At 44.8% G+C, this 13,385-nt stretch overlaps 1 protein-coding gene across 1 annotated transcript; it reads right to left on the reverse strand.

Moving 5' to 3' along the window:
• Nucleotides 1-741: 741 nt before the first annotated feature.
• Nucleotides 742-1,575, reverse strand: LOC140895316 (testis-specific serine/threonine-protein kinase 6-like). The gene has a single exon (XM_073304759.1). It carries the CDS (start codon nt 1,573-1,575, stop codon nt 742-744), a length of 834 nt encoding a protein of 277 aa, XP_073160860.1.
• Nucleotides 1,576-13,385: the final 11,810 nt, after the last annotated feature.

Below are 13,385 nucleotides of genomic sequence, written 5' to 3' on the forward strand. Positions count from 1 at the left end.
TCAGATCCCAGGTTCCAAAAGGAGGGAATCTCCCTCCAAATGAGTGAGGTAAGGAGCAACCTAGGAAATGGTGTTTGAAAACAGGCTGAAGAGCAGTGGGAAAGAGATTAAAAAGGTCTCCTCCAGCCCCCGCAAAGCCCTGGCCATGGCCCCTTTTATAAATGCTATCAGGTGACTCAGACTCAAGACGCTTTTTGGCAGAAAGGAATCAGGGAGCAGCACAGAAAGTCAGCCACATGGGAACTTCAGAGTTTATTATTGTCCGTTAGGGAGTAGGTGACACAAAGATCTTTGCTGCTATTTGTCCCACCATCTCATCCGCACACTGCCGCCTTCAGGCTTTGTGATGAAGTCCAAACCTGCCTGCTGGGGAGACCATCTCCTTCCTGCTGCCACTGGCAAGTTGATGGTACTCCAATGTTCCCTGTGGTCAATGCTTCTTTAAACAGCCCCATTCATCATTCTTGCCACTAGCTCAGCATGGTCCCGGTACCTTGAAATCCAACCTGCAGCAGCTTCATAGGGTGGTTGGGCCTTTAACCGTCTTCTAGCAACATGTGGTCACATCATCACTTTAAATCTTACTATCAGCTTCATGTGGCTGTTGCACCTGTAAATGACCCTAGTCCTTTCCAGCTCCTCATTGTCAATATCTGTTTAACATGCAGCTTCACAGGGTTGGTGCCCCAGCTGTCCCTGCACATGTCCTAGGGCTGGAATATATGGGGGAGCTTTGCCCTTTTAGATATCCCCTTTCAGCCAGCTGTTCTTGGTCACCTGTCCCACCCCAGGCCGGGAGGCTGGACTGAACTGGAGCAGCTGGGCAATGAGGGTTTTGCAGGGCTCAGGCAGAGGGGGAAGACCATCAGGGTAGAGGACCCCCTTCTTCTGGCGGCGGGGCATGCTGTGGATGTGGGTATCATCAAAGGGCATGCAGCCGGTCACCATCACATAGAGCACCACGCCCAAGCTCCATATGTCGTACTTCTTGGCGTCGTAGGGAATGCCCAGCAGCACCTCAGGGGAGGCATAGGCAGCTGATCCACAGTAGGTGGTGCTCAGATCTGGGTAGCCATGTGCCTCCTTGCCAAAGCCAAAGTCAGTGAGCTTTGCCCGGCGGCCATCAGAGGTGAGCAAGACGTTCTCACACTTGAGGTCCCGGTGCACCAGGTTCCGGTCATGAAGGTAGCGCACGGCACTCACAATCTGTCCAAAGATGTCCCGGGCCTCAGGGACACAAGGTAGTTTCCCCAGCCGCTGCACCAGCTGGAGCAGATCAGTGGACGCTGCTTCCATCACGATGTAGAGTTTCCCATTGCAGACCTCGATGAATTCAAAGACCCGCACAATATTGGGGTGCCGGATCACCCGCAGGATGGAGAGCTCCCGTGGTAGAAACTTGTGTACAAAGTCGGGGGGTGCCCGGCGCCGATCCACCACCTTGATAGCTAGCGAGCCCTTGTACTTGGCTGAGGTGGCCACCCTCACCTTGGAGTAACTGCCCTCACCCAGGGTCTGGCCTAGCTTGTAACCAAGCTCATTAAGCAGTTTGTCTCCTCCGGAGGTTCTTGACATGGTGCAGTGCGGCTTGATGGGTTCTGATGGGCTTGATTGGGGCTGGTGTTTGCTCCAGGGATTGAAAGCTTTAACCCATTGTGCGTGGCAGCTGTTGACTTTCACCCCCTCCCATGTTCCCACTGGGTACTTGGTCTAGGGCCATCCCTGCTCACCCGGGTATTGTGATGTGCTAGGAGTGTCATGGGCCACTCCCTTTGTGCGTTGCCAAGGGTGTCAAGTTAGCTCCCTTTCCTTCCTCCCCTCTTTGGGATCCTGGGCATATCATGTACAAAAGCAAGGGGGAAAGCTCCTCATGTTAATTTTCCTGAGGTTATTGTCTCTTCCACTTGAGTTTGGGATAGGCTCCTTGAAATAATAAGAGCTCAGTCATGAGCATCCTGGAAGGAGCAATTTTTGGGTTTTGCCAGACTGATGCATATTCTGCACAGAAAACTAGATATGTTCAAGTCAGGATTTACACAAAGTGGTACAAAAAGAATGGTTTTATACCCTGCCAAACTGCAAGTTGTTTTGGGTGGCTGTGAATATTTATTTTGTAGTTCTGAGGCTGTGTTACCGGAAGATTTAAAACAATTGTATTTAGCCAGTGATGTTGCCTACAAATGCAGCTCTTAATTTAAAACCTTTATTTTGAATTTATCTGTTCCGGTAATTAAGATTGTGGCCTGCCCTAAAGGAGGTTCCAGGGAAAGCGACAGCTAGCTAACTTTCCCTTGAAAGGACACGGATACAGCCCTCTGATCAAGAATAGACAGTCCAGGCAGTGAATCTTTGAAAACACAAGTAATATTTATTTAGAAATGAGTGGTTCCAGTAAAAGAATAGAGATAGATAAAATAAGGTTACAGTTAAAAAGGGAATGAAGCGACGCGACAAATAAAAACACAACCCTACAATAATAATTTCAATTTAACTCTATGGCATATAACAATATGATCATTCACTTAATACTATATACCTTATAACAATATAATAGTTAAACATGTAACAATATATTAATTAACCGGTCAATATTAAATACTTAAAAATAAGCATCTAGGAAGCGCTGGCTTGGTGGTTACTAAATGGGTAGGAGCAGATCTCACTCAGACACAAAATCCAACTTTATTTACACTTGCAGCCCATACATTCTAGGGGATGGTAAAATAAAAGGAAGATTGGACTTACAAGGGCTTTCTTAACAATCCCTCTGAACCATCTTTGAGGGCCTTCTGCTCGGTCTGTGTTTTGGGAGCGCTGGTAGCAATCTGTGCCGCTGTTCAAGCAGCTGCCTGTTCCACTGAGGAGAAGCTTCTCCTCAGGGAGCAGATACGGGAGGTAGCTGCTGCAGTGGCCTCGGCTGGCTGGGTGGCAGAAACGGCCATTGCCAGGGGCAACCTTGGAACCCTGAGTGGACTGCTGTTACTGCTGCTGCAAGAGCTGCTCGGGAACGATGCCAGCGAGCATGGGTCGTGAGGTGGTCGTGGCTGCTCGGGAACGATGCCAGCGAGCGTGGGCCCCGGGCTGGTCGTGGCTGCTCGGGAACGATGCCAGCGAGCGTGGGCCCCGGGCTGGTCGTGGCTGCTCGGGAACGATGCCAGCGAGCGTGGGCCCCGGGCTGGTCGTGGCTGCTCGGGAACGATGCCAGCGAGCGTGGGCCCCGGGCTGGTCGTGGCTGCTCGGGAACGATGCCAGCGAGCGTGGGCCCCGGGCTGGTCGTGGCTGCTCGGGAACGATGCCAGCGAGCGTGGGCCCCGGGCTGGTCGTGGCTGCTCGGGAACGATGCCAGCGAGCGTGGGTCCCGGGCTGGTCGTGGCTGCTCGGGAACGATGCCAGCGAGCGTGGGTCCCGGGCTGGTCGTGGCTGCTCGGGAACGATGCCAGCGAGCGTGGGTCCCGGGCTGGTCGTGGCTGCTCGGGAACGATGCCAGCGAGCGTGGGTCCCGGGCTGGTCGTGGCTGCTCGGGAACGATGCCAGCGAGCGTGGGTCGCGGTGCTGTTCTAGTTGCTTTGCTAGGATGGAAAGGCCATTAGCTCCTTACAGAAGCCTTTGCTATGGTTGTGGTGCTGCTGCAGTAGTAACTGCTTTGTGAGCGATGGCCGCCAGTGAGCCTTGTCTGAGGCTAGCGAGTGCTGTTGATGCTGGTGACTGTGGGTCGTTAGCTTTCTTATCCAGCAGAGTTCCACTGGCGTGGTTGCTGCAGCTCTGTGAGCCTCGTCTTTCTTCCACGTGTCCTGCAGCATTCCGCTCTCCTTCAGGTCCTTGTCCCCTACAAGGTTTTAGCCTGCTGGCGGTCGCCTTTATATACGATTTGCAGCGCATTAGCTATAATTTATTATCATAATTCAGCCAATCTGCTTTCAGGGATTTGCATATGCTAAATTATGTCATGTGTACCAACCTGACACTCAAGCTCAGCCAATCAGGTTCTAGAGATTAGCATATGTTGATTGTATGCTAATTAGTCATGTGTCCTAGTAGCGCCTCCTCCTCTCATAGACTTCTATGGGCTCAATGTGTTCCTATGGAGTTTTGCAGCTGAACAGCTACTTCCTGTTTGAAAGTCCCATGTATTCCTATGGGCTTCAACGTATCTCTATGGGATTTTGCTGAGTCATTCCCCACAGGAAGTGGAATTATTGCATCATAGGCAATGGACTCCTGTGTGCCCTAGAAATGGGATCTCTCACTATATTACATCAGCCTACAGTCATCATTAGTAGATTTTCTAATTTAAACTATTCTTAATTTTTATTTGATTACAGATTTATTCCTAAAACTAATTACTGTTCTGAGCATTCCAAAGGGTCCTGATACGATCACCACTCCTTTTACATTCAATTAAGCAGCATATAATTTTTCCAAATTTACACCCTGAAATTTTTTACATCCTGAAGTTTTTCTGCAAATTTCCAATTTAAAGTGTTTTAAGGCATTTCAGGCAACTGAGACAAAATCTCTGGTCACAGCTGGAGGAGCATATTTACAGCTATGGTGGTTCCTCCTAAGGGTTTAGAGGAGGACTCTCAATTTATCTTCCCGTGAAGAATCCCCAAAGAACTCCTTCTCGCCTAAGCTCTTGAACTTGGAATCATAGTCCTTTGAATTTTTAAAAAGATGATAATTGGGGCTGCATAAGAAAATTCAGACCAAAGGCCTCTTAGAGATCTACTTAATTTTAGATTTTTAATTTTGTTGCGGGTAATGATCATTGTTCTGAGGTTACATTTGAATAAATGTACCATGTATTTTAGAATACGTACTATTGATAGGGTATATTTATATGAAATATTTTAACTTCCCTCTCCAGTTTTTCTTTTCTTGAGCACTTGTTTGCTGAAGGTAAATGGTTTTTGTGGTTCTTGGTATAAATGTAGCTTGTCTGGATTCTGTGTGTGTATTTTCTAATTTTTTAATTAGACACTCTGAACAGCCCAAGGAGGCAACAAGAGAGCCCTAGGTACTGAAGAGAATAAGGGATTTGGGCAATCACATGGAGTCCTTGCCTGCACACGCGTAACGTCACTGGTAGCCCTAAGTAAGGGCAACAAAAGGGGCATCTGATGCCTCCAGCTACCCACATGGGCCACTTGTTACGAACTCAATGGGGCAGGGAGGAGGGGAATAAAATACAGCCCCAGCAAGGGAAGTGAAGAACACTATATCTAACTGAAACAGCAGGGGCAGGAGGTATTTGGAGAGGCAGGAAGCAATTGCCTGAGTTGGGATTTGGTGAGAACTGCAGCATTAGCCGCCCTACTTTTGCGAAGAGTGAAGTGGGATCTTTAATGACCTCTGTTTTGGGTCTCTCATGAAAGATATCAGCAAAAATGCCCCTCAAACAGCCTGCCGGATTTCAGATCCAGTAACTGACTCAGAGGAAAGAGGGCTGCCTACCTTCAGTTCTTAAGCACTATTGGTTTTTCAGGATATTCCAAGGTTCTAATCCACGGTAGGGAACAGCTGCCTGAAAATTGTATTTTTTATTTAGTTTGTTTAAAAAAAAGTCTGAAACCACAAAACCCTTCATGGTTCTAATAATACTTTTGCCAATCAGTGCTGAAAGAAAAAAAAATTAGTCCAGGACTGAGCACTATCTTCCCTTATTCAGTCATTTCAGTATTTTTTAAAGTCACTGAGTTATATAACCACTTGAACAAACAGTAGTTATTAAAGCAGCTTTGGTTACAGTGGTGCGTTTGCTGGCACCTACTGCATTATAAGCACAATGTTAATTTTTATCTGCTATAGTACTTGCTGGCTTTACCAAACCCTCTCTCCAAGAGCCATCTTTTCTTTTCTAAATCCTTTTGCAAATACAGGAATTCACTGTGCCTTGAAAGCACAGCTTTTTATTAGGCTTAATGCAGAGAAGCGTCACTCCAGTAACAGCTGGAGGAGTCATCCAGTGTTAGCCAGGCACCACACTGCCTGAAATGCCTTGAGACAGAGGAGCGATATAAATGCTGCACCAGTCAGTTACAAGGTGGAACATTTGCTTCCTCCAGTGTGTGGACAACTGTGCTGGCTGGTGGGGTGGGAAGTGGGTCCCTTACTCCCATTCCGTCCTCAACTTCTTTGAAGAGTGTGGAGTCAGTATAGCTACTAGGGGATCACATCTGTATGGAGGCATAAGGGAGGAGGTTTCTTGTCTCCTATGTCCATGTGGTGCCAGATGCAAACTGCCCACAGACTCTTTCCATGCAGGCAGTCTAATGAGCAAACCTAGAATTCGTGCTTCTGAAGTGGTTAAGTCATAAACTTCTTTCTGCAGAAGAATTTGCCCAGTTTCCTGGTTTCACTGGATGACATTGGCAGCATGGGGGTGGGGAAGGAGAGCATGAAGAAGAAACAATTGGCCAAACTACTGAAGATGACAATTAAAAAAAGAAAAGAAATCCAGGAACAAAAACTGACAAAAATTCAAGTTAGGAAAGAACTGCAGCTTGAACCATATGCCACGAATGCTTTTATTTAAACACAGGAAAAACAGCACAGCACTCAGTAGGCCAGAGAGCTGTGGAAAGTCATTTATTTCTGCGGGCTACAGATTAATTCCTGGCACTTGCAGTTAGACTGTGATTCATAACCACAGTGACTTCAGATGAGGTTCAGGCTGCACTGTCAGTAAGAAGTGAGCGCTCCTAGGTGACTAAACACCACTGAGCTGACGTAGTAGATTTGAGGAATTTTTATGAGGGAAGATGATGCCCCATGTTCCCATTGGTTACATAGATTCCCTTCTTGTTATATTAGTGCCAGGGAGAAAAGCAGTCCTCAGATCTCTCAGTGAATAGGTAGGTACCATTCCATATGTGTGTAAGCATAGTGATTCTGATGATGCACAGTACTTTGGGCTAAAGCAGGGCTTGAACTGTAGTTCAAGCAGTGGAATACATGGTGATCACAGGGGGTCCATGGCAAAATCATCTTTTAGGGGAAGCCCGTTTGTGATGTTCCCAGAAGAGATGTGGCCCAAAGCACTGTGGGAGAAAAAATGGAGTAGCTGCTATGAACGATACCCAAATGGTAAAGGTTGCTGTGGCTTTGTACCTTGTAATACTGGTAAACCTACATCTGCTGAAGTGAGCTCCCAGTTTTCATGTTTCCAGCAAACTTGGTCGAGGCTGCTCTACGCAGGTTCAAATTGGCAACTGAGCTGTTCTCTCAGCCATGCTCTACTCAGAACAATACCTACCAGTTAGAAACCATAGATGCGTTATAAATCTCAAGCTCCCATAAAGCGATGCCATGATGGTTAGGAGAGAAGAGCCCAGCTGAAGAATAGGGTGGGGAAGGGCTTCTTCCCCAGATGGGGAATCTTGGGGTATCCAATGTGATACTAACATATATTTCTGGTCTTTCTGTAAACCCAAGGCTAAACTGATATTAGCTGCTGCTGTTCATGGTGCAGATGTTCTTGTTCAGCTCTATTCTTAGCCTGGTTCCTAACCCACAGTCTGCAGTATGACATGTGACTTTCAGAAGAAGCACTCAACTGAGACAGCAAGAGGAAGGAATGAGATATTTCTTCTTTGGAGAATACCATTAGACAGAGGAGGAGGAAAGAGCTCTGAGTTCTAACTTAAGTTAGAACTTAAACCAAACTTTTGTAAAGAATAAAGAATATTTTCCTCACTAAATAATAATAAGCCTGCAATACTGTTGTTCTGAGACATATGGTTAAAATTTTCAAACACACCTAATGACTTAGACTCCAAAGTTTCATTTAAAAAAGTTCCTTTAGGTTCCTAAATGCCCAAGTCTTTTCTGAATATGGGATTTTGACTCCTTAGTCGTAGAGGCACTTCTGAAAATGTAACCTAACTTATAGCAGGAACAGAAATGGGGGTACGAGAGGGATCTGGGACTCAGATGACCTGGATTTAGTCTCTGGATTTGTCAGTGACTTTTTATGTTGCTACAGGCAAGTCATTTAATCTGTGTCTCATTGTCCCCTTTTTACAAATGGGGAATCTTTTTACGCACTGTTCTGTAAAGTGCTTTGAGATCCTGTGTAAATATGGCAAAGGGATGCAACCCTGTATGGGGACATATGATTTAGGGTAAGTCCAGGGTGAATGCACTGTCATTGTTCTGTGGAGAGGAGGTAGGCCTTCTCCGCCCTCTGAGGTGAGCAGCCACCTCCTCTCACTTTCTCAGAGGGAAGTGACAGTTGGAGGAGAAGAGGGGGATGGTTGAAGGATAGAGGCAGGCAGTGTGGGAGCCTGAGAGAAACAGAGACTCTGTGAGTAAACTGAGTCAAACAGGGAGCAGCCAGAGGGATGGGGGGAAACCCCGACTGAGAGAAACTGAGAGTAAGTGAGAGGCTAAGATTGGGCAGGAAAGATATACATGCAGATGAGGGTTCTTTTAGTTTAAAGGTGGCTGGTCAAGTCAGTCCACATTGGATGGTGTGTTCCTGAGCATCCCTTCCTCTTTGTTCCTAATCATCAGTTCCAGTCATCTCCTATCATTAATTCATGTGGCCCTGGAGATCTGGAACAGGAGATCCTTCTGATCCAGTGGTTTGGTCTAACGTGCAGTCATGCAAGCAAGAATCACTGGAATCGAGTTCATCTCTTCAGGAAGTCATGAGGCATTTTGAGGCTCAAAGACTACTTGGGTGCTAGACAGCATCCAGTGAGATATTTGGGGAAAGGGGAACCTTAAATTGGAAAAAAATAACCTATAAAATAATAGCCTGTGTATACAAAGATAGCTATAGGAATATTTCTTTATTAAGAGGGTTATATTTAGTTAAGTTCACTTAGCAGTAAGTTATGGTGTGTGTGTATATTTGAACCATTATAAATTTATTTATTATATGTATTAATCAATGTAATGTTATTGTAGGGAGGTGGAATCGAGTTCTGTTTGTTCTAGTTAATAAAATCCTCGTTTTTTTGACAAGCAGTTGTATTATCTTGGCTACCATTAAATAACCCTTTATTATGATGTAAAACCTGCCCCCCCTCACCAGCCCTCTCCTGCTGTTTAAATTATACTACCACTGTGATGGATCATTACTAAATCTTGTTCAGTAGTTTGGGGACATGGTGACCCTCAGGTGTATTACAAATTATAACACAATAACCCTCCTCTGAGAGTTCTGTTTACACTTGCATAACAGTCACTGCATAAGTGCAAGGTATTTTGTAAACCCAAAACAGTTTTATCTTGATGAGAGCTTGACCAACAAACAAATCAGTGCCTCTTAGGCCCCTTGGAGGAGCTTCAGAGCAAAGAGAGAGAAAGAAGTTGGGGGTATAATTGGGAGGCCCCTGTCATGTGGCTGGAGGATGTTTTGACTTTCTGTATTAGGTAATCATTGTAATTTTACCCTAGGGAGGCCGCACAGATGTATATTCCTTTCATTAGGGAATGAGAGGTGCTTCCCTTGTGAGACGATCTCTCCTATGGTGGAGTTAGTTGCTGGGAATTCAAAAGCAGATTAATCTCAACGTTCAGCTAATCAAACATGTCTCTGTGCTGTGTGTTTTGCTGTGGCTGCCCTTTCCCTGAGCTCCCGGATTGCTAGAGCTATGTCAGTTTAATTATTGGACTGTGAAGTACCAGCTGTCATTCACTACAGCAAACAACTGAGCTAACAAAACAGACATGAGAACTTGTTTACTTAGGATCATTTGTCCACTTCTTTGCATTCTTATTTATCGCTGAAGTCCCTATTATGATTGACTGTGGTTTATTTCAAAGGAAACCTCTGTTTTCCATTTAGTTTTAAAATGTTCTAATTTTTTAATCATGAACAACATTTTTATGTACTGTGGGCCAAACTTTACTGTCCTTAGGTGAGGACAATGCATGGTGTAGCTGAACAGGGAGTGCAGCATTTGGCCCTGTATTTGGAATTAATAATTTAGTAAAGTGTTTCCTGGAAGTTTCACACACGGCATCACATACTAAAGAGATGATAATATGTAAAAACATATTTTAGGATAATCACACCATTAGCAAGGGTTGTATCTAAAGCAGTTTCTCCATATTAATGATAGGCAAACCTCAAAAGGTTTGGGGCTTCTGGTCAATCAAATAAGGACACTACAGCTTGCATATTTACCTAAAGTTTATTTTAAATATCCAAAGCTTTTAGGACTAAGTGCATTATAAACTACTGTGGAAAGTTAGCTTGGGTGTATTCAATATATGAAAAATGTATACAACATGTGTTGCTTGTCTTATGTCCCAGTCCCATGATCAGACCCCTGTAAAGGGCCATGTGGAGTCCCACTGAAATCAACAGGGCTCTGCATGGGCTCAGGGGTTGGCTGGCATGGATCTGATTGCAGGGCTGTTGGGTTGGGGGATTTCCTGTGTGCGTGAACACTACCTAGTACACCAATGGCATAAAAAAAACTAATTCTAACAATTTCTATTAATGAAAGAACTGTAGCACCTAGTTCTATTGCGCTATACCTTGAACTCTGATCCTGCAAGTTACAATGCGTGAACGTACTTGCATAGAGCCCCTTTGACTTCAGTGAGGCTTCAGGTGAGTTGAGGGGGTTCTGCCCATGTTGTAACTTGCAGGATCAGGGCCTTAGGTATTTCTAAGGCACCTGTCACCTCTCTATCTAATCTTTGTGGTATCTCATTGATCAGCATGTATATATGTAGATAAAACACATACATAAGAATTAAAGGCAGCTGACAATTAATATTCTGACTTACAGACCTTGTCTCAGACTGTGCAAATGGGCACCATAAATTATTCCTGTTCATCTGTGTTTGAATAATTGGATCCTATTGCTGTCCATAAATGGGATGATTAGCTTTTTAAAATGAGTTTTCCCACATTTTTCTGGTGTTTCGTATTTCTGAATGTATTTGATTTTTTTTTGTGGTCATTTGGAAAGAGAGCCCTGGGCTGAAAAGAAAACAGCTTGTTGTCTTCATTATTGATGGTCCATATGAAACATTGTGACTAGGTTAGTGCTGGCACTAAGATTTGTATTGGTCTGGCTCTGCAGCCAGAATCACATACTGTACCTTTTTGAGTCCAATAGCACGCTCAGGTTATTAACATATGGAACAAATACAAGTGAGGTTCGGTTTGTAACACAGAGCAGGCGTGTTTTGATAGGAGATAACAAGGAAGCAACACAGCCCATAGCAGCAGGTCTTATTTCTTTCAAAAATGTTATTCTCCCTTTTTTAAAACTGCAAAATGCTATTCAGCAACCAATCTCAGAACTGTTAGAATAACTGAGCACGCCCAGTGCTGGTTTGGTGTGGTTGGAAAGCAAGCCGGCCCTTTAAAAGGGATGTACCAGAGGAACAACAAATCCAGACTGCTCAAAGACGCTTCATTGCCTGGGTCCCTTTTCTGTAGTAGAACGGCTACTCCAAATCTACTGTAACTGCAGGTGTGATTATTCCTGCTAGTTTATTTTAGCCCAGTAACGCTGCTGTTTGGCAGAGCTGTACTTGCAGAAGCAGAAGCAGAAACAAACATAACTGAGCACAGAGCCTTGTCTATGAATGTTTTATGAACATGTGTGTGTGGAGGTGGCAGCAGCCTGAGACAGTCTGGTGTTGTTGGAGGCTCTCCGTTCCCTGTGAGCAGCGACAGCAGTGGTGATCGTAGAGAAAGGCAGGGTTGGGTTTGGTTTGAAAGTCATACAGGTAGGATAGATATGGTCATTTTGTATAATTTTACATTCTTTTGCCCAAGAACTGGGTGGTGGTCTAAATACTCTGAGCTGGGTTTTTTCCCCTCCCTATGCAGATCAAAAGATTTTGTAACTTTTTTTTTTTACTGTTCAGAAGTAGATGTGATCCTCATCCTCCTTCTGTCCCTTTTGGCTGTCTTTTTCTCTTTCAGCCTCTCTCTAAAAAGGAGCAAGAGCGACTGTGACCTCCCAATTGCTGTGACCTCCCCAATGCCAGTTGGCGTACTGTTGTCATGATGTGTACCCCAAAGGTGGTGTGTAATATGTCATTGGAACACTAGTAACTCAATGATCATTAATGTTCTTGTGTGCTACATGTACATCCACACAGGACCTTACAGATATGTGCTGCAAATGTGTTCTTAAAGTGTGTGTGGCGAGCAATGCCTAAGCCACTCTTGTTCCAGACAAGGGAATAGGGTTCCATCTGCTTGAACGTGTCGCCAATGTAAATTAGGCAAGGTGTGACCAAAGGCAAAGAAAAGTACATTGACCTGCATAGTAAACAAAGCCATCAGAAGAGTAAGCAGGGAAAGCTGAATGCTTAACATATGCAGACGGTACCCTAGGAAGCCTTCCTGCTTCTTGAAGCAGGGTCAATGAACTTTGGGATCACAGCATGGCATCTACACCTCAACAAGAGAGAGACGCATTGGCTGGGTTTACTTTCCAAAGAATATATTTCTAAGGTTCACTGGGACTATGAAAAGAGAGGATTATCCTTTACTGGGCAGAGACATATGGCCAGGGCCCTTTTACAGCTGAGAAAAGTGCATCTGGGTTGGAGTCTCCGAGAACTGACTATAGGTGAGAAACCTGGTTAGGCAAAGATTGGAACTTGCGGAAGTTAAATTTTAGTCTTAGAAGAGTATTTTTACTTTTGTTTGTAACCATTTCTATCCTTACTCCTTCTACCTGATGTACCTATACATGGATATATCATTTATACTCATGACTTGTTGTTTAATAAACTTGTTTTAGTTTTACTATAAACCAATCCAGTGCCTGGATTGAAGGGAAGGGTATACTAACCCCAGTTAAGCTAACAGGCTGCAGTATATTGTCTCTTTAAAAAAGCAACAAACATAATGACTTCTGAGGCTCTTCAGTAGGGGGCTGGACATCACAGGACAGATGGTTTTGGGGAAATTTGGGATGGGGGAGTGTGTTGGCATCACTCTGTAAAAAGTAACGACAGTGGAAGCCAGGATGTGACCCATCCGTGTCAGGGCTGTGAGCCACAGCAGCATACTGTTGCAGGGCAGGCTGTGACACAGGACCTTACTGGTCTGGGTTGAACCCCAAAGCTTCACAACTGGTAAACACTCTCCTGCTGCAATGTAAATTCTGCAGCATGGGCTGACCAGGGAAGTGGTGTTGCTTTTCCAATGTTCAAGTTTATTGACAATATTGTTGTAACAGCAAATTAAGAGCCTGGTTATGTGTTCCTTGTGCATCCAGAACTCCTATTCACACAAATGGGAATTTTAAGTGTTCCAGGAATATAGAATTGAATCATAGGCCAGTTTAAATGGTATTGGTACTATGCCACACAGCCAGTGCTCTGGTTTGCCTGTGATGGCATGTACAAATCTTACACTGGGCCAGGGCAGTAAGGGGTTAATGATTTGACCT

Source organism: Lepidochelys kempii, chromosome 11 (genome assembly GCF_965140265.1).
Source record: "Lepidochelys kempii isolate rLepKem1 chromosome 11, rLepKem1.hap2, whole genome shotgun sequence".
NCBI classification, from domain to species: domain Eukaryota; kingdom Metazoa; phylum Chordata; order Testudines; family Cheloniidae; genus Lepidochelys; species Lepidochelys kempii.

Bases quoted from the DNA above. Each gene is read 5' to 3' on its own strand.
- LOC140895316 (XM_073304759.1), bottom strand. From the start codon at position 1,575: ATGTCAAGAACCTCCGGAGGAGACAAACTGCTTAATGAGCTTGGTTAC.